Here is a 27,041-nt window from a genome sequence, read left to right on the forward strand (position 1 = left end):
CTGCAGTCTGGGATCATATGTAGGCCAGATCGGTAAGGACGGCAGATTTCCTCCTGTAAAGAAAAATTGTGAACCAGCTGTTCTTTATAACAATCAATGATAGTGGATGATAGTATATTTCAGATTTAATAATTGATTTTTAAAATTCCACCAGATGCCATGATGGGATTTGAACCCATGTCCGCAAAGCAGTACCCTGGGCCATTAGTTCAGTGATATTACCACTATGCCCCTATTTATCCACCACCCTCGGAATGTTGCAACTAGCCCTTGCCTGAACGCAAACTTGTTAGCAGGAGTTGAAAGGGGGATATGTTTTAGCTTACAATTTAATTTCTCGGCTTGTTGTTATTATGTTATAAATCTTAACAGCTGCAAGATTATAATGTATGTGTGCAGTGGATGGAGTGCCTGTCTTTGCTTTGTTTTGAATGTCTTAGTTCTGCTTCTTGTCTGTGCTTCTAATTGTCAGCATAGTCAGTTCCTATTCAGCATGTATGTGGGATGGTGTACTGAAAGAAGATCAGTTCTCCAGACATAATTTATTCCTCCTTCACTCCTTTAAGAACTCTTAAGTGCTGTAACCTGATGGTCCTAATCCACATGAAATTCATTTTATGACCCAGTTCCATCAACAAGCTAATTGACAGTGTTATGATTTCTGTTGCGATAGCTGTTATTTTGGCCTAACAACCATTTTAAGTGTCCCCATTAAATATCAATCGTAAAATACAATAACTGAAAAAATCTGAGATTTGAAGGGGTTTTTTTGCATTCTCTGAATGAAATGAAAATCGCTTATTGTCACAAGTAGGCTTCAAATGAAGTTACTGTGAAAAGCCCCAAGTTGCCACATTCCGGTGCCTGTTCGGGGAGGCTGATACAGGAATTGAACCTGCTCTGCTGGCCTGCCTGGGTCTGCTTTAAAAGCCAGCTATTTAGCCCACTGTGCTAAATCAGCCCCTGACGTGGGCATCTCTGGAACGGTGCATGATTGTTGCCCATTCCTAATTGCCCAAGGGGTGATTATATTCCAGAAAGCCCAAAGGTGAAGGATAGAACTGGAGCCAATCTTTATGCATTTCAAGATGCATTTATTTGCAGAATGCCTATTGCAAGCATATACCTCAAATCCAAAACCCCAGTTTTGGTCTGTTTCCAATTCATTAGGAGCACAAGTGAATCCCCAGTTAATGTCTAACATCTGCATACAATTGAATAATTAATATACAATTAGCACACAAGTGGTGGTGGTGATGTTGTTGAGCCTTCTCTTGTGGAGATGGTAGGGAATCCCAATGGTGGCCCAAGCCCAACAATGATTCGGGTACAATATATGTCTAACTGGGCATTGTGAGGATCCTGGAGGTGGTGGTGTTCGCACAGCATTGCTATGATTGTCCTGGATAGTGGTGATCCGAGAGATGCTTATTGCTGGTGGTGTGAGTATTTTGAGTAATGGTATGATTCTCACCTTCAAACAGACAAGAGGTTGCTGCAAAGAACTGTGGCCAGAAGTTGTTCAATGTGAAGGACAGAGCCAAGCTCCACACAATTCACTACCATGTATTCAACGATGGAAGAGCCATAAGTCAATAACCACATACACTTGCACACCATTGCTAGGTAAGCATGGTTAACCAGAATTTAAACTGTAAATTGTCACAATTTTCCACTAAAGTATGGATGTACTATTGTTTGACATTCAACTGTCCCAAGCATGTTAGTTAGGTTCTTGTCTAATATGACTACAGAATGCAGGGAAACCTATACAATTTGCAAATTGTTATTTTAAAACAAATCTGCATTGTGGTTATTGAGGGATTGTGTTTTAGCATTTCGCAATGCAGCATGCCTTCATGAATGCACTAGAATGTCTGTCTTAATTCCGAATCATTGTCATCAGGTTTCTGGATGTCTGTAAAGTAAAGGATTCGCCCTTAAAATGCTGTGGCTGGACATTTGTTAAATATGTCAAATCTAGCCTTGAATTGATACGTTAGTTAACAAGTGAAGAAGTCATATTTCTGTGTCAACTCAGCGTTAGTACAGTTATGTAACTGAGGCTTTTCCCTGCCTAGTTTGTATTCTGTATCTGCAAAGCTCGACAAAAGAAACCTTTTTACGAGTTCCCATACTACTTGAGGAGGCTTTCGGTCAATCCGCATCCAGCAATCTCTCCAAATTCTGCTCACATTTTGACAACTGTGACCAATTTTGCCAAACAGCAGAGACATATCAACATATGAATTAGGATCAGGAATAGCCACTTGGATCTGTCCGCCATTTAATAAAATCATGGCTGATCTGATTGTAACAGCAGCTTTTTTTTTGTTGCAGAGAGCAGTGTCAATCCCTCTGATTCCGTATCATTACATTGGCTTTTAGCTACCCCCCTTCTGAATGGCTTCCAGTACCATGGTGCCCATTTAGCTCATCCACCCTTCAGCTCTCACTCTAATCCCAATAATCTGAGAACCTCAAACCTGTTGGACAATTATAAAAGCGGCATTCTTTCTCTCTGGATCCTTTTATCTGCTCAACTTGTAGTCATAATTTCCTGTTCCTGATTACTGACCAAACCAGATGATCTTATCCTGGTTTGAAATACAGCTAGGCTTTTTGGAGATGGAGGTGTGACTGCTTCCTGGTACAAAACATCCGGGTAAGTTTATCCCTCCCTGATAAGTCGCAGTGTCTGCAGCTCAGCCTTCACAGCTCAATGACTCTGAGCCGAAGATTGTCATGCCGCAAACATTTAGACACGTTTCTTCTGGATCACGTAGGCATCCAGTAGCTCCCACATGCTGCAGCCTTGACATATCACCTGTCCTGCTATCCCAAGTGTTTTAATTAACTAAATTATATTATTCCATTAATTATAATTTTAACATTAACTTACCACTAGTTCCTAAACCTTAGAAATGGAATGGACCTTAATCACTTACCACATACTCACCAAACTAGCTTCTTTCCCTATAATAGATTAAGAACCAAGTAATCAAAACATCAAGATGAAGGAAACACATCCTTCCCCTCCTCACCTAACTCATAAGTATCCACTCCGTTCGAAACTTCACCTTTTTTCCACGTATTCTGATCCTGGACCAGAACCCCACAGTTGCCCGGGTATTAGACAGAAACCCCAATATTTTATTTTAACTTTGTAGGACTGTGAGGAATGGATACTTCGCTCCAGAAGTGATTCCACATGCAAATAGGGATATGGTATATTAAAGCAAACATTACTAACACAGGAATAAATATATTTCACATCACACAAGAAAATGGCTTGCAATTACCCATTAAACAATGTTTAACAATATCTTGAAACACTAACGCTAAACTGCTGTCTTTATCTCCACTCAAACCCATCTTGGGTCACGATCCACTTTTCAATACGGTTAGCAGACTCTAGAATACTTGCTGTAAACAGATGTCTTGGATAAATCACGAGAGAGAGAGCGAGATCCTTTAGGAGCCAGCTGCAGATTATTATCTGTCTCAACTTGCTGTTTAAACTGCCAGCCTTTGAAATTGCTCCCATCCTATTCACAGGCAAATCTTTAACTTATTTCTTGAGATTGGCTGCTTCTGGTATGACCCAGTCAGATATTTAATTGCGCTACTTTGACAGAAGCGGCTAACCTCGCTGAATTGAGAGCCACTGCCTCTCTGGCCCCATCCCAAGCTAAAACTAAACTTTTTAAACTGCTTAAGCCCCTGGCCCCTCTCATTAACTACATCATCTTACTAAAACTAAACACAATGTGCGGGATTTTCAGTTAGCCGACACCAAAATCAGTAAAGGCGATTGGGCGGAGAATCGGTTCTAACACCGAAATCGCGGCAGGTGCCAATTTGACACCAAATCGCAATGCTGCAGCACCTCGGGCCAGGGGGGCCGGGGTGGGGGGGGGGAGATGGCCAGGAGATGGGTTGTGGGGTCGGGGTGGATGGGCACAAAACAACATTGCCGCAGTCAGCATGGCAGCCATGCAGCTGCACACACCGCGAACAGCCCACTTTTAACTTAATGCCATGGGCCGTATAGGTGTCCCCCCCAGGACACCCCCTGGGTGCCCTCTGACCCCAGCCAATGCATCAGCTGTATTGGTGCATTCCAGCACAACCAGTGCCATCTTGGTGACTGGGATAAGTGTGTGTGGGGAGAGTAATGTGTATGTGCGGCTGCAGCTTGTCATCCTCCCGAGAGTCGATCACAGACCTGGTGAATCCCACACTGTTTTTCATTGGAATCGATTGTGTTCCAGGTGTGGCATCAATTTTTCTGTTGTGAAAGTACACAAATTCTGCGTTGGCGTCAACGCGTAGTCTCGGAAACTGAGTATTCTGTCCTTTAACTCTAATTATCTACTCCCCAGGGAACCCTTTTTGTATAAACTAAAGTCCATTAGCCCAGACCTTTATGATGCTTTAATTGCACATCTGTCTCCAAAAAGTCTAATTCTCTCAAACCATGGATTTCTAAAACCATGTCTGCAGCAGTCACACACACACACTAACCCAGGCTTTTAACCCTTACTGCACCAAATACATATAATACAATGTCTGAAATTCCTACAATCTCACAACAATACACAATTTTCTAAAACATCAACACTATTCTTAAGAAAAGGTCGGCTCATCCCATCTCCCAATGTTAACGGATTCTTAAAAATAATTCCTGGATCTGGGTCTTCACAGAAACTAATCAGTTGTACCTTGGGCCATACCTTATCCTCAAAGGGGAAAGCAGCCTATGGTCATCTGGGACTATGGCAACTTTGCTTACTTATAATCCATCTGTTTTTGAGATATACTGTTTACAGGCAAACTGACTAACAAATGGGTGAAAATAATATCTCCCTCGCCTCAAGTGGCAATGGTAACACATTCGCAACAGTGGAACTGCATCATTGTTGACTTAGGCCGGGACAATATTTAAGATTCCCCTGAATGGAAATGGTTTTGCTATTTTGTCGGACTGGGTTGGCCAGGAACTTGCTTGTGAAAATTAGTGCTGGTGTGTATCTCTCTGAGGAGCCAAGTGTAATCTCACTTTTGCATTTTCTCCCAGACTTTCATTTTCCTTTGAATTAAGGCAGTTGCTCAAAATAATCTCAAATCTGTTGACTCTGTTTTGGCAGTGGGTTTCACCCGCTACATGCAAAAATTATTTTCCAGCCTCCACTTAATTGTGTTTGATTATTAACTCTGCCAGTGGAGGTGGGCCGATGTAATGTCTTCATCCCTGTTTGTTAGTCCATTTATAAATAATATATCTCAAAATCTAATGTATGGATTTCAACTAAATTTGGTACACCAATGTGATGTGGTCCAATGAAGAACTGATTTGTGTTTTGACAAAGATGGAGTGAATTGACTTTTTTAGAATGTTGTTGATTGCTTTAGAATGTTGTGGATTGTCTTAGCTGCTGTGGCGATATTTGTCACAGCTGTCAAAGTGTGAGCAGAGTTTTCAGGGCAGATTGTTGGATGTTAACCCCCTCAATGAGATGGAAGCTCTTAATTAAATTTTTTTAAATTTCAGCATTGTAGTTGCAGGCATCAACCAAACGTGGCACGCCTCAAGGAAGTGCAATTGTGATGGTGTTAAGTTAAAACTGCATGTCGGAGGTATGCCTACTACTGAATGTCCTTTTCATCAGACATTTGTGTCCTTGTATTTCTCCATCATCGATTCTAAACTACGTTGAAACATTCCAACCGTGGACTAATTGAATGATGAAATAGCCTATCATTGTTCCTATTTCAGTAGCCCAGTAGGGTAAAACAAAACTCTTCACCTCACTTCTAGCATTTCTCTTTGCTGAACAAGTCTAAGCATCCTAATATTAGTTACATATTGTGCTTGGATACTTTTGCCACTGACCTAATAATATTTAACAAAAACGTAGGCATAAAGCCCAACAGGGGATATGTCCTAAAGCGGGAAGGTTAACTTCCGATGACTGAGCTGTGACATCCTACCTTGGAGGCCACAATTAGGAGGCGGTGACCCTCCAGTTTGGAAAATGCTGCCTTCTCGGATTATGTGCATACAGTTTAACGGATTTAAATTGTAACGTTCAGATTGTGTGGTTTTCTTAATAGATGCCTTAATGTTGGAGTGCTTTTATCCAGTCTCGCGCTTCCAGAATTGTTCCGGCTTTTACTCGAACTCCAACACCATAAAGCATCGAAAGCCAATGACTTCAAACGATGAGCTACTTGGTAGCCAGTCTAGGTAACTATCCAATTGCCAACTCTTTAGTTACTTGGGATTAAAATTCTGGTTTAAATCCGAGATCAGACAGTCATTGGGTCAATAATCATGGCTTTGTGAGGGGCAGGTCATGCCTCACAAGCCTCATTGAATTCTTTGAGGATGTGACGAGACACATTGATGAAAGTCAGGCAGTGGATGTTGTGTATATGGATTTCAGTAAGGCATTTGATGAGATTCCCCATGGTAGGCTCATTCAGAAAGTCGGGGGGCATGGGATACAGGGACATCTGGCTGTCTGGATACAGAATTGTCTGGCCGAAAGAAGACAGTGAGTGGTAGTGGATGGCAAGTATTGCACCTGGAGGGCGGTGTTCAGTGGTGTCCTGGAAGGCTCTGTTCTGGGACCTCTGCTCTTTGTGCCTTTTATAAATGACTTGGCTGAGGAAGTGGAAGGGTGGGTTAGTAAGTTTGCTGATGACACGAAGGTTGGTGGAGTTGAAGAGAGTGTTGAGGGCTGTGACAGGACATTGACAGGACATTGACAGGACATTGACAGGACATTGACAGGACATTGACAGGACATTGACAGGACATTGACAGGACATTGACAGGACATTGACAGGACATTGACAGGACATTGACAGGACATTGACAGGACATTGACAGGACATTGACAGGACATTGACAGGGCTGGGCTGAGAAGTGGTAGATGGAGCTCAAGCTAGATAAATGTGAAGTGATTCATTTGGGAAGGTTGAATTTGAATGCTGAATAGTGTTAAAGGCAAGATTCTTGGAAGTGTGGAGGAACAGGGGGATCTTGGGGTCCATGTACATAGATCCCTCAAAGTTACCACCCAGGTTGATGGGTTGTTAAGAAGGCGTATGTTGTGTTGGCTTTCATTAACAGGGGGTTTGAATTTAAGAGCTGCGAGGTTTTGCTGCAACTTTATAAAACCCTGGTTAGACCATACTTGGAATATTGTGTCCAGTTCTGGTTGCCTCATTATAGGAAGGATGTGAATGCTTTGGTGAGGGTGCAGAGGAGATTTACCAGGATGCTGTCTGGATTGGAGGGCATGTCTTATGAAGAAAGGTTGAGGGTGCTAGGGTTTTTCTCACTGGAGCGAAGAAGGCAGAGAGGTGACTTGATAGAGGAGTACAAGGTGATGAGAGGCATAGATAGAGTGGATAGCCAGCGATTTTTCGCCAAAGTGGAAATGGCTGTCACGAGGGGACATCATTTTAAAGGTGATTGGAGGAAGGTGTAAGGGAGATGTCAGAGGTAGGTTCTTTACACAGAGTGGTGGGTGCGCGGAATCCACTGCCAGCAGAGGTGGTGGAGTCCGTCATTGAGGCACATTTTAAGCGACCCTTGGACAGGCACATGGACAGCAGTAAATTGAAGGGGGTGTAGGTTAGGTTGATCTTGGATTAGGATAAATAAATGGTCGGCACAACATCGTGGGCTGAATGGTCTGTACACCATTGTACAATGTTCTGAATCACCATCCTGTTTTAGATGCATCTCAGGCATTCCTTCACTTGCTGAATCAAAACGCCCCTCGAACACACTCCCTAACAGCACTGTTGGGGTGTACCTACACCAGGGCTGCAGCTGTTTGCGAAGGCAAGCCGCCACCACAACCACCACCTGATGGAAAGTTGAGAATAGTCATTAAATGTTGGCCTTGTAAGCAATGTCCATGTCCCATGAATGATTTTTTTTTCGTGATTGTGATTCAGGTTGAAAACTGATAATCCAATTAAAATTTGTTTCACAGGATCAGAATCACAGAATAACACAATGCAGAAGAGGCCTTCGGCCCAGCGAGTCTGCACCGACACATGAAAAAAAGCACCTGACTTGCCTAACTAATCCCATTTTCCAGCACTTGGCCCATAGCCTTGAATGTTATGGCGTGTCAAGTACTTATCCAGGTACTTTTTAAAAGATGTGAGGCAACCTGCCTCTACCACGCTCCCAGGCAGTGCATTCCAGACCATCGCCACCTTGAAATGAAATGAAAATCGCTGATTGTCACAAGTAGGCTTCAAATGAAGTTACTGTGAAAAGCCCCTAGTCGCCACATTCCGGCACCTGCTCGGGGAGGCTGGTACTTTTTACCTTCTGGGTAAAAAGGTTTTTCCTCAAAACCCACCAAACCTCCTGCCCCTCACCTTCAACTTGTGTTCTCTCATAACTGACCCTTCAACTAAGGGATCAGCTGCTCCCTATCCACCCTGTCCATGCTCCTCATAATCTTGTACACCTCGATCAGGTTGCTCCTCTGTCTACTCTGCTCCAGCGAAAACAACACCAGCCTATCCAATCTTTCTTCATAACATAAATTTTCCATCCCAGGCAACATCCTGATGAATCGCCTCTGCACCCCCTCCAGTGCAGTCACATCCTTCCTATAATGTGGCGATCAGAATTGCACACAGTACTCCAGCTGTGGCCTCACCAAAGTTCTATACAACTCCGACATGACCTCCCTGCTTTTGTAATCTATGCCTCAATTGATAAATGCAAGTGTCCCATATGCCTTTTTCACCACCCTATTAACCTGCCTATCTGCCTTCAGACATCTTTGGTCAAACACGACAAGGTCCCTTTGTTCTTTAGACCTTCCCAGTGTCATGTCTTTCATTGAATGCTTCCTTGTCACATTACTCCTTCCAATATGTATCACCTCTCACTTTTCAGGGTTTAATTCCATCTGCCACTTTTCTACCCATTTGATCATCCCATCTATATCTTCCTGTAACCCAAGACACTCAACCTCACTGTTAACCACCTGGGCAATCTTTGTACCATCTGCAAACTTACTGATCCTACCCCCCCCCCCCCCCCCCCACATAGTCATTTATGTTGTTTATATAAATGATTAATAGGGGAGCTAGCACATGTCCCTGTGCTATGTCACTGGACACTATCTTCCAGTCACTAAAGCAGCCGTCTGTCTCCTACAACTGAGCCAATTTTGAATCCACCTTATCAAGTTGCCCTGTATCCCATGTGCATTTGCTTTTAGAAGTCTCCCATGTGGGACCTTGTCAAAGGCTTTGCTGAAATCCATTTGAATGTTGGAGGCGTTTGTAGCAGTAATTCCTTGTCAAGCATTAAAATAAAGGCTTACCACTGGTAAATATTGTTGAAGTTCACACTGTCAGTGGAAGTGGCGAACAAAGTCCAATCTGGCAGCCAAATGAAACTGCAGAGAATGAACCTTTCAGACTAAAAATTAGCCTGTGCACATTTTCGACCAAGGCATGTACCCAAACCGAGAACTCCCAAGGTTCAATGGAACTCGGTACTTGCCTCCTTGGCACAGTCTAAATGTACCTCCTTAATGTGGGAAAAGTGGATCCAGCCGGCCCACTGGCCACAGCACCCGCCATCACCAAATGCTTAGCTTGGAAAAATGATTGACCTTTTGATCTCTGCCAGTGCCACCTTTGGAGCTATCCATTCGGGCCCTGCCAATGGTCTAGGGCAACAATGAAGTGGAAGTTATGTTGTGAATCATAAGCTGTAGCCTCCTACATGTTGCTAAATATTACTCCCCAGGAGCAAACTGCACCAACGAAACTGGAAGTGTTTTCGACGCCCAGTTTTAGATCTCGCACATTGCTTATCGAGCAGCAAATTTGCAATGCAAAATCGAAAGGAGCACAAGTGAATAAATTTTTTTGTGCTTTCTGTGGTTGTGCTAATTTCCATTCCAGTTTGTTCATCTGCTTTGTATTGTACAATGACGCCTCTTTGAGTTCATGTCACAATTCAATGCACTGACAATATTGATGGTCGGCTGCAGTAATACCAGGCGCACTATTTGTTAACAGATGCAAATGATTGGCAATTTAATCTGCTGGCAGGTGCGAGTTACATACAGTTGATATCCAGGCTGAAGGAGCGTTTTCTGTTCCTGGTGTAAGTGGAGAACAACTGGATAAGGTTAGTGCGTCTTCGCCATGTTCCTTCTTGAAGTGGTATTGTTGCTCTTTTTAGCCTTAGTTTATTAGCTCTGATTATGTCACCTTTGCTCACGAGTCGCCAGGTATCTTTCTGATACCGCCACGTGGTTCAAGCTCGAGTTATGATTAATAAGTCAGCACACCGCTTAGTAAGATTGAAATCAACGGTCATTTATTATATACAACAATTAATGCTTACACAATAATCCTACTATCTATATCGAAACCTACCACTACTGGCCAATACTTAACTTTAGGAAGGGCCCACCAGGTCAGGGAAACAAATGGCTTATGGAATCGGATCTGGCCCGCGGGATTCAAAAGGCCGGGTCGATGGCTAGGAGTCTTTATCGGGTAGCGATCGCTGGAGTCAAACTTACAGTTTCTGGTCGATATTCTTGCGAAGGTCTCGAGCAGGAGAAGAAGGGAGAGAGAGAGATCTGAACTTGGCCCCTCACTTTATAGGGCCCAGGGGCTTCCCGCCTCTCGGGGCAGCCCTTGACCCTGAGTCCCAAGTGATTGGACTTGTTCCCAATCACTGGGTTCGATACGTCCAATAACTGGGTGATTCCTCGATCGGGGGGTGGTCGTTCACCTGTCTTTGTTTCGGCCACTGCAGGCGCCGACAGGTCTGGCCCGGCATTCAATTGCTAATATGTTGCAATTGTTCCCGGGGATAGCCGATTAAACCGCAGATGTCTGGGTTGATGTGCTGCTAATAGGCTTGAGTATCGATCTGGGCCGACTTCCCCAGAGCCGAATACGCTATTCTGTCTGCAGCTGTCCGTTTGTGTCCTGTTGGCTGCTTTTCCCATCAGCCTTTTCGGTTAGCCATTTTAAATTGGGTTTTGGCCAAATTAATAGGGAATCAGCCATTTTACGTGGCTACAGACCCTCCTCTTGATCCTAACACGAAGCGTGAAGGATCACATAAATTTTGTCCTTTCCGTTCCCTGACTGGGGGTGGGGGGGGGCACCTCCTACATGGCCACTACTCTGACCCTAGCTATGCACAAAGATTTACCTAAACAATTCTTGAGGACGCTATGTCAGGCAGGGGCATGTATCTACAAAATAAAAACTTGGAACCTCTAATTTTACCTAAATACACTCATCAAGCATTGCATAATCCTATCTCTCTAAAACATACAACAACAATCATAACATTCCATATATTCTTTCCTAGCTTGGCAGTCAAGCTCAGGATCATACATTTTTTTTTCATGACAGTTTTGTACATCTTTTTATTTACAGGAAAAACGCAAGTGCATGTTTTATTATTCTGGTTTCATAGGTTGCGGGGGTCTGGGGTCTGGTCATAACTGAATATAGGGGATCGGATCCGATATACCGGGGTTCGAGCGTGGTACGCTCTCCTTCTCCACTTGCGGAGGCGCATAGTCTGTACTGCACAGCAGAGTATGGCCAACGCTAACAGTGCCTCAATAACGTATGACAGGGAGTACCAGGTTATGAACTTGGCACACCAGGATAATGCAGCGTGGCTGGTGACTGGGCCCTCGGTACTGCGGGCAGTGAAACATTAACGGCAGGGGGGTTTGGAGTAATGGGGTCCGCGTTCCCGCGCAACCAAATGTCCAAATAAAAGATGTTGAGCACGATGAAAGAAGTCCTCATGGCTGTCCTCTTTCTTTTCTTTCTTTGTGTTCTCTGTTTTCTCCGGTCCTGGAGCTTCTGGAGTTCTGTAAAACAAGCATAGTATCTATAACTACCTTGGTATAATATCCGGTATGTTAGTGTGTCTGTCCTGCGGGGCCAATTATTCCCTTATAATTGGTCACTATATGTGACTCCCTCATTTTTTTATTATTTTTTTCAAAACAAATGTTAGGACACGGCACACTTCCCAATGGTGGACCAGTGCTGATTTATCATCCAAATGTTCTAGGATGTAAATAGCATTTGGCAGCAACCCAAGGGTCGCCTAAATAAAAAAAACTGTTTTGAAAGGAAAAGGTCGAATGAGGTGCGTATGGGCCGCGAGGTGTAAGATTTGGATGGAGTCCCCGGGTAGGGAGGCTACCAATATCGTATCTCCCCTACCCGAGCGTTTTTGACCAACGGGGGGGGTCCCCAGGCAGGGCGGGTCTCATGCCGTTTCTCCACTGCCTGAGCAACCGACAAGAACGGGCAAAAATGTAGTCATCATGGTGGGGTTGCTACAGTGATTCTAACCTCGAATCACAAGAGCAGCTACGATCGGGCGTCTGATACCCGAACCAGTATCCGCTGAAAAACTAGTTCCTCTGAACGAGCGTCTGGTCTGTTGACCAGGTATCTGTAGATAGGTTGGTACCGCTGAACACACGTCTGGCCGCGGTGGGTGTCGGTGGGAAAAGCTAAAAAGTTCAGGTGATTGGGTGTGTGGCGGGGAGAAAATTCTCCTGTTGGATGAACAACATTTAAACAAACATACGAACAACATAAAATATCCTGCAGGTTCCATCAGGAAGGACAACACTTTTCACCAAGTGTCTCCTTTAAATCATCATGTGGACACCTCAGTTCTCTGTTGCGAACAGGGTCGCAAAGGGGTTGGCGGATTGGGGGTCTGAGTCGGGGTCGTCCCCTTCTCCCGGGTGCCAAATTCTGGAGTGAATTAATGTTGAGAGGGCTGCGTGGTATGAGTTGGGGTCGCTCTCGTCGTTGCGGATGAGTCTGTAGGAGTTGTCGCGGTGCCAATGGCGTTCGTCAAGTTGTGTGGGGATAAAGTCGGGGTCGTCAGTGTGGTTCGGTGGTCGGTGGTGTGGTTTGTTTAAGAAAGTGATGAGGAAGGGGTCACTGGAGTCGAACTCGGAGTCGCTAGGTGTGGGACCAGGATAGTAGGGAGGCGTGCTGTGGCTGTCGTCGGAGTCACAGTCGCTGTCTCTGCTGCTGCAGTCTGTGGGCGTTCCGGGGCGGAGCGTAAAGTTTGTGGGTGGAGTCGGGGGCGAGTCCGTGTCTGGGCTGGACGTGGAGGGGGTTGGTGTGGTCACGGCTGTGGGTGGGGTTTGGTCTGCTGCGTCAAGCATGACGTGGTGGGCATGGTTTGACTGTGCTCCATAAGCCTTTAGCTGGTTTATGTGAAACCACGCAGTCTTACCATTTTGGTATTTGATTTTGTATACCGATGGGCTTACTTTATCCGTAATGGCGTACGGACCCGAGTATTTCGGAGACAGAAATGTGCTGGGGTTATACACAGACAACATCACTTGTTGTCCTATATTATACTCCGTTGCATGTACTGCCTTATCAAAACAGGCCTTGCTCTGTTTTCTTTTACTACCCAGTTTAACAGCAGCTGCTAACTGAGCCGTTTTTACATTTATAAGTAATTGTTCAACGGCTTTCTCGTGGGTGAGGGCTGGTCAGGTCTAAACCCAACAAGTACTCTGTCCCTTTCATGGGGCGTCCGGTCAAGAGGGTGTGTGGGGTGTAACCTGTGGAGGTGGAAACAGTGTTACGCAAAAACATCAGCGCAAAGGGGAGGACCGAATCCCAAGTGGTGTTGTTCTGCTGGACCATTTTTCTAAGAGTGGTTTTTAGGGTCCGATTCATGCGCTCGACTATACCACTCGACTGAGGGTGGTACGCAATGTGAAATTTTTGGGTTATGCCAAATATCGTGAGGACGTTCTGCATGACCCGTCCCGTAAAGTGAGAACCTTGGTCCGATTCAATACTGCGGGGGAGTCCCCATCTTGTAAAGATGTGGTGGGTTAGGATTTTGGCTGTGGTTTTCGCGGTGTTGGTGCGGGCTGGAAATGCTTCCACCCACTTTGTAAAAGTGTCTATGACCACCAGAACATATTTATAGCCATTCCTGCAAGGGGGCAATGGACCTATGAAATCGATCTGGAGGTTAGTCCAGGGGCCGTTAACGTGTCGGGTGTGGCTGAGATGTGCCTTTTTGGCATATTTATCTGGGTTGTTCTGAGCACAGATGAGGCAATTCTCAATGTAATGTGATACATCCTCTTTGAGATTAGGCCACCAACAAAGCTGTTTGAGGTGGGCTGCGGTGGGTTCGATTCCCTGGTGTCCATGATCATCATGGAATAAACAGATCATTTGGTTCCTATCCTGCTCAGGAACTAGATAAAGGGTGTCCTTTAGCACCACGCCGTCATGTGTGGTTATTGTATTTCTGTACCTCTCGTATGAGGCTGGAAACTTCCCTTTCACGATTTCAGTGAGAGCGCTATCCTGCTTCTGGGCCTCTACTAGATCTTCGATCCTGGTCTGCGCGACCTGAACTGCACTCACTGGCGCACTCACTGTGGCGCTCTCGGGGGGGCTTCCAAACGTACCCATGCCTGGATCCTGCCTTAGCCAGTGCGTCGGCTTTTACATTTCCAGTGGGGGAGGAACGATGGCGGCTGCGGACTTTATAATGCCAAAAGTCCTGTTCTTGGCTTTTTCCAAAATATGGCGGAGTAATGGGGCTGAGGGGAGGGGTTTCCCATCCGCGGAAACAAATCCTCTCGTTTCCCAGAGGGGCAGAAATTCGGTGAGGCTGTTGCAGACGTATAGACTGTCTGAATATATGTCTGCTGGGCTGGGGAAGGAATCTGGGTGCCCTACAATGTAAGCGATGGCCGCAAGCTCTGCTGCCTGCACGCCTAAGTGTCCGGGTAATTTTAATGCGATTTCCTCAAGGGCGCATCCCTGCGCGTCCTCCACATAAATCCCACAACCTGTTATGCGTTGCCCATCCAGGACTGTGGAAGATCCATCCACATAGATCCTAATGGGGTCACACGTGTCCGGGTGAGGGGGGTTCTGAGATGGAGTGGCTAGTTTTCTGGGGGGTGTTTTAGCGATAAAGGGGCCTGTATTATGGTGGGGCGAGATGATTTCACACTCATGGGGGGTTCCGGGGTACTGTAGGTTGCCCGCTAAGTATGTGTGTGTTTTGGTTCGTTTGACTGCGTTGTCCTTGTAAGAGAAGGGTCCACCTAGCAGCGCGGATTTGGCTGACGGTACCGTCTTTAAGTTGTCCATCTAGTAAAAGTTGGGTGGGGGTGTGTTCGGTCAAAATTGTGATGGGGTTCAGTCCGGTAATGTATGAGAAGTACTGGACTGCCCAGAAAACTGCGAGCAGGTGCCTCTCACAGGCTGAGAATCCCTGCTCCACAGCATCTAAAATTCGGGAGGCATAAGCCACGGGTCTTAGCTGGTCGTGCCGTTCCTGCAGGAGCACAGCTGAAAGGGTGCGGTCTGTGGTCGCTACCTCTATTGCGTAAGGGGAAAGCGGGTCGGGAACTTGTAGTGCGGGGCGGCTATGAGCGCCTGTTTTAATGATTCCACAGCATCCGTATGCTGCTGAAGCCACTCCCAGGGGGCTCCCTTCTTTAGGAGGTCTGAGAGGGGCGCTGCCTTGCTGGCGAAACCGTCAGTGGTTTCGGCAGTAGCCAACCAGTCCTAAAAACGACCGGAGGGCTGAAACATGTTGGGGAAGGGGAAATTTAGCGATCGAGTCAATTCTTTTGTGCTCGATCTCGCGTTTGCCGTGTGTGATAATTGTACCCAAATATACCACTTTTTCTTCCAATATCTGGGCCTTTTTGGGGTTGACTTTACAGCCAATGGAGTGTAGTAATTCTAGGAGTTCGGACAGAAGCTCAATGTGCTCTTCCTTCGTGTCTGTCTGCAGTAGTAGATCATCTACATACTGTACCAGACATTCGGGGCGAGAAACTTTGCTAGTCCATTTGCCAGCTGTCGGTGGAAAATGGAGGGGGAGTTGTGGAAGCCTTGTGGCAGGCATGTCCACGTGTACTGCTGCGCTCTGAAAGTGAAGGCAAATTTATACTGGCACGTCTTTGCCAATGGAATGGACCAGAACCCATTATTGACGTTCAAAACCATGAAATAACGGGCATGGAGTCCCTGTTTGAGCATGGTCTCGGGACTTGTTGCAGCGGTGGGGGCTGCTACGGGGGTGACTTTATTGAGTTCCCGATAATCAATGGTCAAGCGCCATGATCCGTCAGGCTTCCTTACTGGCCAAAGCGGGGCATTATTAGTTAAGGCTACCGATCTTAGGACGCCCTGCTCTAATAAACTTTCTATAACCTTGAGGATTTCTCCCTCTGCTTCTAGGGGGAATCCGTACTGCTTTTGGGGTCTAGGGTCCGGTCCTGTTGTTTGTACGGAACCGGTCATCCGTCCACAGTCGTGTTTGTGGGTTGCGAATGATGCCCTGTTCTTTTGCAGGACTGCCCTAACCTGTCTGTCCGTGCTGAGTGTAGTGGGTTGAACCAAAACTCACCTACTGCGCTAATTTTGTTCATATAATCCCCTATATTGAGCGTTGCGGGGGCTGTAGCGGATTTCGCCATCTTCCAGACACACTGGTTGACTGGATCGAAAGAGAGGTGGTGAGAATTCATGAAGTCGATCCCCAAAATGTGCTCTGCTGTTGGGGGCAGGTCGACTAACACTACGGGGTGTTTTGTGTTTATGGTTCCGATCTGGATGGGTACAGGGGTCGTGACATGCCCCTGGTGTGAGTGGCCTGTGAAGCCGCTGAGGGTGATAGTGGATGTGGTGGGCCACGTGTCCTTACCAAGGGTGGAGGAATTTAAGGTTGTGCAGGACCCTCCTGTGTCCCAGAGAAGCTCGATCGGCTGTCCCCTAACCTTTGCTGCGACTACGGGTCGTCCTGACCTATCCCAAAGGGTATCGCAGACCCAGCTGGGGGAGCCTGTACACCGTCAGTCCGTCCCGGTCAAGTCTGTCTGATCGGACTGGGCGCTAACGCTATGTATGGGCTCTGCCTTTTTCTTATTGAGAGTGCCTGTCTGTTGGGCTCTCTGTGGTTTTTTTAGGGGCCTTGCATTCTTTGGCAAAATGTCCCAACTGTCCGCAATTGAAGCATTCTTGCGGTTTTGCTGGGGGGCTGCTCTTTCCCTCGTTTACCCAGGCGGGGTTGTGAAGAGTGGTTCTTACTGCCTGCACGTCTGCGGCGGCTTGGTTTTCCTCAGGGGTTCCAGCTGCGGGTTTACTGTGAGCCGCTTGTTCCCAAACGCGGGACAATCTTTTGACCACCCACTTCTCATTATGAGCCTCCTCCGAGGGGTCATAATTACGACAGGCATTCTGTCCTGCTTCCGTGGCATGGGAGATAAGGGTGCGGGTCCATTTGGCCATATTTTCTGCGGACAAATGGGCACGATCTACATTTCCGAAAACGGCTTCAAATTGAATCCACAAGCGTCCTGCGAACGCTGTGTGGTGTTCAGACTTTTTCTGTCTGCACTTATTTAGACCGTCTACGGGGTCGCCCCGGTTATACCCGATCGCATCCAGGACCGCGGTATGCATTTATGCAAGGGAGCCTCCTCCTACATTCTGTGGGTCGGGAAGGGCTGCTGCGACCGATGGGTCTAAGCTGAGGACTGTGAGCTTTACCTGCTCTTTCTCATCCAGGCCGTACATGGTCGCCTGGTGTTTGACGGTGGCAAAGAAATGGTGTGGGTCTGAAGCGGGGAGGAACGGTGTGATTTTAGCACACGCGTCCCGTAATTGGGTCACTGTGAGGGGGGTGGAATATAAGACTTCCGCCTCGTCTGCTGTGGCGGTGCGGTGGGTTGTTACAGGGTTCATGGGAGCCTGTATTCCCTGCTGTGTGGGGGGTGGGGGTGCTCTCCTCCTTTTGGGTTTTCCCTGCGCACATGTTCCCTGAACATATCTCTGCGCTGTCTCTTTCAGTTCTTCCCAATCAGGGCCGTCTTCCTGGTCTAAACTTTCCCCAAAGGTGTCTTGGAATCCTTTTTGGACAGAAAGCATTGCTTGCAGGTCTGCAATTTGCTTTCGGCACTTCGCATGGTCTAAGGTACTCTGCCTTTGTTCCACCGTGGTTGCAGCGTGGAGCGCTCTCAAGGCTGCCTTGAGATCACTGCATTGCTTCTGTAGCATCTCCACCTGCTTCTCCATCTCTTTCTTAACCAGGATGGCACGCTGCGTGTCCTGATAAGCCTTCTCATACTGGGATTGAAAACTGCTTAAATGCGCCAGACAAGACTGGTGACCCTGTTTGGCGTCAGCCAGCTCTTCGTCCTTGGCTTCTAACTGCCTTTTCAATTCCAGGTTCTCTTTTTCCACCTCGCATACATCGATTTTACTCATCCGATGTATGCCTTCTATTTCTTTTCGGAGCGTCCTGACGACCTCCTCTGTGCCTCGCAATTGTGCCATGCAGGACACGATTGCCATCGGCTTGCGCGCTTTTGCTAAGCTTTTCTTAGGGATTTCACTCCTGTTCTCCCACCAAGTATGCCCTATACCTCCGGGACCTGAGTCGTCACTGTTACAGAAACCGCTCCACACGGGCCATCCTTTGCCCTGCAGAAATTTGCGAATTTCCACTTCCCAAATGGGACACTGTCCCACTTTAATGCTGCTGATCCGTGCGACCGCAAATTCTTCGGGGTTCATGAGGCGTTGCATTGCCTGCATGGCCATCTCTCTTATCTGCTCGTTACGTTCAAATTTGGAACAGGGGGCTAAGGCGGTGTTGTAATTGCGGGTACAGCTTGCGCTAATTTCCGAAAATACAGACTTCCGACAGTTTTGACGCAACAAAAATCTATCAGTTTTACCTTATAGCCCTGTTAGTTACGCATGCATACACACACTTCCGAATTATGACTATTAATCAGAACTGCTTGAACACTTGTGGTTTTTTGTTTCCAATTGGATTCTAATTCAAAATTTCTTGAGTTCTCCCGGAATGGTTTTCCACTTCTAGATCGGATCCCGGCGGAGTCGCCAATTATGGTGCTCTTTTTAGCCTTAGTTTTTCGCTCTGATTATGTCACCTTTGCTCATGAGTCGCCAGGTATCTTTCTGATACCGTCACGTGGTTCAAGCTCGAGTTATGATTAATAAGTCAGCACACCGCTTAGTAAGATCGAAATCAACGGTCATTTATTATATACAACAATTAATGCTTACACAATAATCCTACTATCTATATCAAAACCTACCACTACTGGCCAATACTTAACTTTAGAAAGGGCCCACCAGGTCAGGGAAATGAATGGCTTATCGAATCGGATCTGGCCCGCGGGATTCAAAATGCTGATACGGGTCGATGGCTAGGAGTATTTATCGGGTCGCGATCGCTGGAGTCAAACTTACAGTTTCTGGTCGATGTTCCTGCGAAGGTCTCGAGCAGGAGAAGAAGGGAGAGAGAGAGATCTGAACTTGGCCCCTCACTTTATAGGGCCTCCGCCATCTTGGTTTTTCCTCCTAGTTTTTGCCGCTGCTCCACAGCCTCTTTCTCCGTCGCTCCACCGCTGATCCCCGCCATATGACATAAGGGGGGACCTTACTTCACCTTCCCACATGGGATTCAATCAAAAAATTTCCGTTGGGGCTCCTCCGGAGAACCCAAAAGTCCGTTATAGCGGGAGCTGCCGAAATGTGCGGCTTAGCTCCGCATCGCCGCAACCGGAGGTCAGTCAGGGCCAAACTTGAATGGCCGACAGAGTGGACAGAATCCACTCTGAAGATGGAAATCTGCAGCTTTGTTTCAACAAGGCAGAAGTCTCATGGGTTTTTGGGAATGTCTCATGGGTTTTTCAGTAAGCCCCCCCCCCCCCCCCCCCCCCCCCCCCCCCCCCCTCCTCCTCTCTCCACAAACCAACCATATGTGGCACATTCAGTAACCCAGAGAGGTGTGAAAATGTGTTGGGGCAATTTTACTTTCGCAATAATATTCACAAACCTGTGCTTTCTTGCCACAAGGCACCACTCCGAGTTTGTGACTGAGATGAAGGTGTACCCAGTTGGTCTCTGGGTTGAGGAGGTTGTCTGATAACAAGCAGCCGATTAAATTGTATTCTCTGGAGTTTAGGAGGATGGGAGGAGACCTCATTGACTGCAGAACGCTGTGGGGGGGGGGGGGGGGGGGGGGAAGCTCAGTGGTGCAGTGGTTAGCACTGCTGCCTGACAGTGCTGAGGACCCGGGTTCGATCCCGGTCACTGTCCGTGTGGAGTTTGCACATTCTCCCTGTGTCTGCATGAGTCTCACCCCACAATCCAAAGAGGTACAGGGTAGGTGAATTGGCCATGCTAAATTGCCCATTATTTGGAAAAAGTCTTTTTTGTTTAAATAAAAAAATAACAAAAATTCTGTGGTGGTGGGGCTTGATAGGGTGGACGCAGGGTGATTATTTCTGCTGATCACTGTGGCAGTGGTTAGCATTGGTACCGCACAACTCCAGGGACCAGGGTTTAATTCCAGCCTCGGGTGTCTGTGTGGAGTTTGTACGTTCTCCCTGTGTCTGCGTGGGTTTTTTCCGGGCCCTCTGGTTTTCTCCCACAGTCCAATAATGTGCAGGTTAGGTGGATTGGCCGTGCAAAATTGCCCCTTAGTGTCCAAAAGTTTAGGTCTGATTACTGGGTTACGGAGATAGGGTGGAGGTGTGGGCTGAAGTATGGTGCTCTTTCCAAGGGCCGGTGCGGACTCGATGAGCCGAATGTCCTCATTCTGTACTATAGGGATTCTATGAATGGGGAATCTAAGACACAGGAGCCACGGTGTCAGGATAAGGGGACTGAGATAAGAAGAAATTACTCAACGGGTTGTCAAAAGTAAGACTGATGTTTGGAATCTCGGAACTAAGTGGTATGGGTGAACCATGAAGCAGTCCTTAAGGAAGGCCCCTTGACTGGGATTCTACTGTTTGGTCACCAGTTTACCTGGTGGTCTCCCCATCATAATGTGGGTCCATCCCAACACCAGTAAAATGGCTGTAGGGGGCAAGAGGTGGTGGCAAATGGTTGATTAATTGTGCTGCTGCTCTTCCTGGTGTTGATATTACCCTGTGGTGGCAGGAAGGCCTCAAACTCTCTTGAGATGGCTTTTGCTGCGATTTTGTTACTAGCCCTTCTGCCTCCCAGGCCGTTTCCCTTCTGCACTGAAAATTCTATGACTGGTTAAAATCCAGCCTGATATCTTCAATAATGCAGTGCAGCACTGGCTTGGATTATGAGCTCAAGTGTCTGGTTGTGAACCCGCACCCTCCTGGTCCCGAAGTGAAAGAGCTGCCCACACTGAAGCACAGCTGCCTGAAAGAGGAAGAAAAAAAAAACTGCCAGTTACTTATTGAACCGTGTTGAAAAATGTGCGTTTTGGAACCTGGCCAATTCAAAGCTTGGCATGTCGTGGCAACGTTGCTTAATTTATTAAATGGAAAACTGTAACCCAGCTCACAAATGACAAATGTATCTGTGAGGCACCGTGACAGAGAACCAGTACCTCTGGGTCGCAGTAACAGTTTGATTCTTCAGGAGCATTGAGGAAATAAATCCAAGGGTATGACATTTGGGAAAGAAATGGAAAGAATTGGACGGCATTGTGTCTGAATTAATTCCCCATTGAGAGTGGGGAAATAACCATTGGAATGGTGTGGGGGGGCGGGGGGGGGGGGGGTGTCAATAAGGGTTTTATCCAAGATGACCCCATCTGGTCTCGTTAACACTTGGGGTAAAATTCTATAGGGAAGGTCCCACTTGGTGTCACATTTAAACTTGAGGTGAGCCTCCGACATAATTCACACCATCACTAAGGCTGTCTATTCCCACCTCCAAATTATGTTCCTGTCTCTGCTCAGCTGAAATTCTCATCCATTCCTTCATTACCTCTAGATTTGACTCTTCCAACACTCCCCTGGCTGGTCTCAAATTACACCACCCATAAATTTGAGATCATCCAAAGCTTTTCTGCCTGTGCGGTGACTTGTAACAATAGCCATGCCATTCCCCTATCACCCTTGGTGCTCGCTGACATAGTGGCTCCTGGATCATTTCCATCCTTGTTTTCGAAACTCACAAAAGGCTCACCCCCTCACTACCTCTGTAACCTCCTCCAACCCAACAAAATAGTTGCCTTTTGAACATCCCTAATTTTAATTATTCCCACACGTATTCTCTTTTTTTTTCTTTTGCCTCTTCTGTTTGCGGACTCCTGCTGAGCTTGCACATGGGCTAGCAAGAGCCGATGCTTGTGTTCCCGAAAAGTTAATGCAGAGGTTTTAGTGAATTAAGACAGTACAATTCAACAGCATGGAGATGGTGGCAAATGGAGAATAATGTGGGCAAGTATGAGGTTATTCTCTTTGATAGTGAGAATAGGAAAGCGGAATATTCCCTGAGCATCAACATCTATAAGCTTTGACAGTGATTTGGGTTTACTTGTTGAAAGAGCACCGAGTTGGCATACAGGCACAGCAAGAAATGAAGATGGAAAATAGCATGTTGGGCTTTAATACAAGAGAATTGTAGTACAATTATCGGAAATCTTGCTGTAATTATATCGGGCTTTGGCGAGACCACACCTGCAGTACTGTATGCAGTTTAGGTTTCCACATCAAAGGAAGTATATACTTGCCCAGGAAGCAAGACAGTGAAGATTCACCAGATTGGTTCCTGGTTTGAGAGGGTTGTCTTCCGATGAGACCTGGGCAAAATTGGATCTATGCTCTCTGGAGCTTAGAATGTGAGGCGATCTCATTGAAACATACAAGATTCGTCAGAGTTGACCGTGTGGGCAGCACGGTAGCATTGTGGTTAGCACAATTGCTTCACAGCTCCAGGGTCCCTGGTTCGATTCCAGCTTGGGTCACTGTCTGTGCGGAGTCTTCACGTCCTCCCCGTGTGTGCGTGGGTTTCCTCCGGGTGCCCCGGTTTTCTCCCACAGTCCAAAGGTGTGCAGGTTAGGTGGATTGGCCATGATAAATTGCCCTTAGTGTCCAAAATTGCCCTTAGTGTTGGGTGGGGTTACTGGGTTGTGGGGATAGGGTGGAGGTGTTGACCTTGGGTATGGTGCTCTTTCCAAGAGCCGGTGCAGACTTGATGGGCCGTGTGGCCTCCTTCTGGAGTGGCACTGTAAATTCTATGAGAGGTCCCCTCTGCTTGGGGAATGTCGAACACAGGATAAGTAGTCGGCCATTTAAGACTGGAGATGAAGAGAGATTTTGTCACTCCAGCAGCTGTGAATATTTGGAATTCTCGACCCTTGAGGTTGTGGATATTCCAGCATTAAAGACAAGTACTGGACTCCATATCCAGGAAGCTCGGGGACTGGGTCTGTGCCGGATACGGCGATTTTCCAGATTTTGTGTCCTGGGGTGAGCAGATTTTTGACCTCGGTGAATGAGAAGGTTGAGTTGAGGCAGAAGATCAGCCATGATTCAGCACAATCTGCCTCCGCCTTCAAATATACAGGCACCGGGCCCCTTTTTTGACATCCAAGATCCTGAAGGACCTGAAACCAAGTTATCGAAATGGAAAGCAGATTCAAAATGCACCTGGGCGGAGGGGGATTTGGGTGTCTTTGTTCATGTATCGCAGAAAGTCTGTACGTAGGTACAGCATGTAATAAAAAAGAAAAATGGAATTTTAGCGTTTGTTGCAAAAGAACTGGAGTATAAAAGTAGAGAAATGTTGTTGCAATTGTATAGGGTGTTGGTGAGACCACATCTGGTGTTTTGTGTCCAGTTTTCACCTCCTTATTTGAGGAAGGATGTGGTGGCATTGGAGGCAGTTCAGAGGAGGTTCATCAAATTGATTCCGGGGATGAAATGATTAACATATGAGGAGAGATTAAATAGTTTGGGCATGTGCTCCCTGGAGTTTAGAAAGATGAGAGGGGATCTGATCGAGGTATATAAAATACTAAAAGGGATAATAGGCTAAATGTTCCCCCTTGTGGGGCAATCTAGAAAGGTCACAGATAGATTGAGAGGCAGTAGATTTAGAACTGAGATGAGGATGAATTCTTACAGGGGGTGGTGAATTTGTGGAACTCACTGTCCCAATCGGAGTCATTAAATGGTTTCAAGAAGGAGATGGATATATTTCTGATTTTTAAAAATGGGTTAAAGAGAAATGGGGAACAGTGGGGCGGTGGATTTGAGACCCGGAAGAGATCAGCTATGATCTGATTGAATGGCGGACCAGGCTCAAAGATCTGAATTGCCTATTATGGCTCCTAATTCCTATGTTCCTATTCCTCGTTGCCTTTGAGAAGGCGGTGGTGAGCTGCCTCCTTGAACCACTGCAGTCCCTGAGGTGTAGGTACACCCACAGTGCTGTTAGTGTGGGGGTTCCAGGATTTTGACCCAACAACAGTGAAGGAATAGCAATCCTTTTCCAAGTCAGGCTGAGTGACTTTGAGGGGAACCTCCAGGTGGTGGTGTTCTTGGGTATCTGTTGCTCTTGTCCTTCTAGATGGTAGTAGTTGTGGGTTTGGAAGGTGCTGCCTAAGAAACCTTGGTGAGTTCCTGTACTACATCCTGTAGATGCTGCACACGGCTGTTGATATTAAAACTTTGATTATTAAAATTTTATTCAAACACTTTCTTTTATAGGCAGCAGCTAGTAAGGAAGTGGACAGTCGTGATCCGCTTCAACCCAGGTAAGACCTGGTCGTCTACTAATGGTGTTTTATTTTGAAATGATATATTTCTGCATTGCTTTGGCACTAATCTTGGAACTGGACCATTTTCCAGTGAAACCCTTGAACACAGCCAGCTGAACATACCTTGTATTATCACGACAGAAAGCTCCGACATGTCTGGTAAGCAACTCCCAAGCATCTCTTATTGTGAACGATATTTTTAAAAAGATGTGGTTAGCCTTTATCTTTGACACAAGTTTTATTTCTCCTACGCTTGGAACAGGGTCCAGTGCGCCTGATACTTCCACAAAGCAACCTGATGATGGCTTGCAGCTACAGGAAACGATAAAAACACTTGATGGAGTTGGTGAACAAAATGCTAATGTGTGTGGCATTATTGAAGATGGTACTTCAGGTAAGTTCTCAATCAGTTTGTATAATAATTTGTTTGTTAGCTTTTTTTTAGTGTGTTTTGAATCTACAGACATCCAGCCATTATTCCAGAAAATTGTTTTCTACCATTGAGGTAACGCGAGTAGGAGTTTGTTTATTGGGAAGGGAATCTTTAGTGGTTTGCTGGCAATGGGCAGAATTCCCCCCCCCCCCCCCCCGCCCCCCTGTCCGCAGTGTGTTGCAGTATAGGGGGACAGCCCATCATTGGCCAGCGCAGGATCTTCTGATCCCACTGCTGTCGATGGCATTTCCCATTTTATGCCCACCCAACCACCCACCCTCGGGAGGTGCGGGGGGTTTCGCCGCCAGGGGGACTGGGAGATCCCATCGGTGAGGGCTGCTGGAAAACTCCGGCCAGTGGAATACCAGCCTGCTTAATTGTTGACATGACGATGGTTATTTGTGAAGTGGGTAAGGAGAGGAGGCTTGTGTTGATCACCATTGCCAACATCTGGCTGAATGGCCAGGAACTTCCATGTAACTTAGTTCAGTTGAGCAGAGAGTCATAGTTAAAAGCTCCCCCCCCCCCCCCCCCCCCCCCCCCCCCCCCCACACCACCAGTTCCGCAACATTTTTTTTTAAATTTAGAGTACCCAATTCACTTTTTCCAATTATGGGGCAATTTAGTGTGGCCAATCCACCCCACTTGCACATTTTTGGGTTGTGGGGGCGAAACCCATGCAAACACAGGGAGAATGTGCAAACTCCATATGGGCAGTGACCCAGAGCTGGGATTGAACCTTGGACCTCGGCGCCGTGAGGCCGCAGTGCTACCCACTGTGCCACCGTGCTGCCCGGATCAACTTAAACATGAATCACCCAAAAGATTTGAGTTTGTGTGTAACTTGATGTGCAAGATTTTTGCGGGGTTTCTTTCTGCAAAAAGAAAAACAAATTGAAATGTTCACTTGTGTCAAAGGCAGATGTTTGTGAAGGATTTCCTGAAATTTCATTTTGAACAGGTGGCCCAGCTCCAATGGATGCCAGTCAGCTCATCTCCAAGCTTTGTAACGCCAAACAGGATCAGCCGGGGTCAAGGACTAAAGTAAAAATAAACTTGGTATGAAAATATGCTTCTAATAAAGATGGCTTTATTACTCCGAATTTCCAAATATGTGGCTGGCTTGGAAACCGAATATATTAAAATGAACCCAACTGAATACTGCATGAAATGCTACTCCTGTGGTAAATCCATCGATTTGAGCTTGTGTAACATCACAAGCGCCCCTCCTCCCTCAGATACCGCCTCATTCCCTTTTTTTAAGCTGTTATTATACTCCTCCTTAAAAGTCCACTCTTCATCAATTTCCCCCTAACAACCTTTCCTCTCCAAATTCTTTGAGCATCCAAATCCATGCCCAACGTTCCTTCTGTTTGAATATTTACCATCTTCTGCTGCCCTACCACAGCATGGAAACCAACCAAATCAAAGATGCCAGTGACTGTGACCATAGAACATTATCTCTCCTCGTCCTTCTCAGTCTTCCTGCAATCTTTGACACAGTTGACCTTATCATCCTCTTCCAACTACTTTTCTCTCAGCTCTGGGATTTCCCTGTCTTCTCCTCTCCACCACCACCTCACTATCTCTGGCATCACCCAAAGATCTGTTCTTAGCTTGTTCCTTTTCATTTTGAGGCCCTAAGCGGTATCTCAATAAGCTCGAGCCTAAATCTGGCACTGCTGCTCCCTCCCTCTCCCTTCATTGGACCATGCTGCACAGAAGGCAGCTGGTTGGCCCATTGTGCCGGTACTAGCTCTGAAGGGACTAATCACTTGCTGAAGCTTTTCTTCTTGGGGCAAATGCAAGAATGCCAAATTTCAAGCGATCGCGACAGTTCACACTACAGGAGAAAATGGATCCTAATTAGTTGGCAAGTCAACTCTGCCCAAAGTGTTGCCAAAGAACAAACAGCTGGAAAGTACAGGCTCCCTAAGCCTTTGGATAATTCAAAAAAAG

At 46.5% G+C, this 27,041-nt stretch overlaps 1 protein-coding gene across 1 annotated transcript in view; it reads left to right on the forward strand.

Annotated features, from left to right (window-relative positions):
- The window catches only part of lrmp (lymphoid-restricted membrane protein), a 238,493-nt gene that overhangs the window by 147,477 nt on the left and 63,975 nt on the right, over nucleotides 1-27,041 (forward strand). The window contains exons 21-27 of the mRNA XM_072471820.1: nucleotides 1,485-1,626; nucleotides 6,118-6,250; nucleotides 10,114-10,192; nucleotides 24,600-24,646; nucleotides 24,741-24,808; nucleotides 24,912-25,043; nucleotides 26,044-26,141. Of these exons, the coding sequence (XP_072327921.1) occupies nucleotides 1,485-1,626; nucleotides 6,118-6,250; nucleotides 10,114-10,192; nucleotides 24,600-24,646; nucleotides 24,741-24,808; nucleotides 24,912-25,043; nucleotides 26,044-26,141 (699 nt within the window). The remainder of the gene's footprint in view (nucleotides 1-1,484; nucleotides 1,627-6,117; nucleotides 6,251-10,113; nucleotides 10,193-24,599; nucleotides 24,647-24,740; nucleotides 24,809-24,911; nucleotides 25,044-26,043; nucleotides 26,142-27,041) is intronic.

The sequence above is a fragment of the Scyliorhinus torazame genome, chromosome 13 (assembly GCF_047496885.1).
Source record: "Scyliorhinus torazame isolate Kashiwa2021f chromosome 13, sScyTor2.1, whole genome shotgun sequence".
NCBI lineage: Eukaryota > Metazoa > Chordata > Chondrichthyes > Carcharhiniformes > Scyliorhinidae > Scyliorhinus > Scyliorhinus torazame.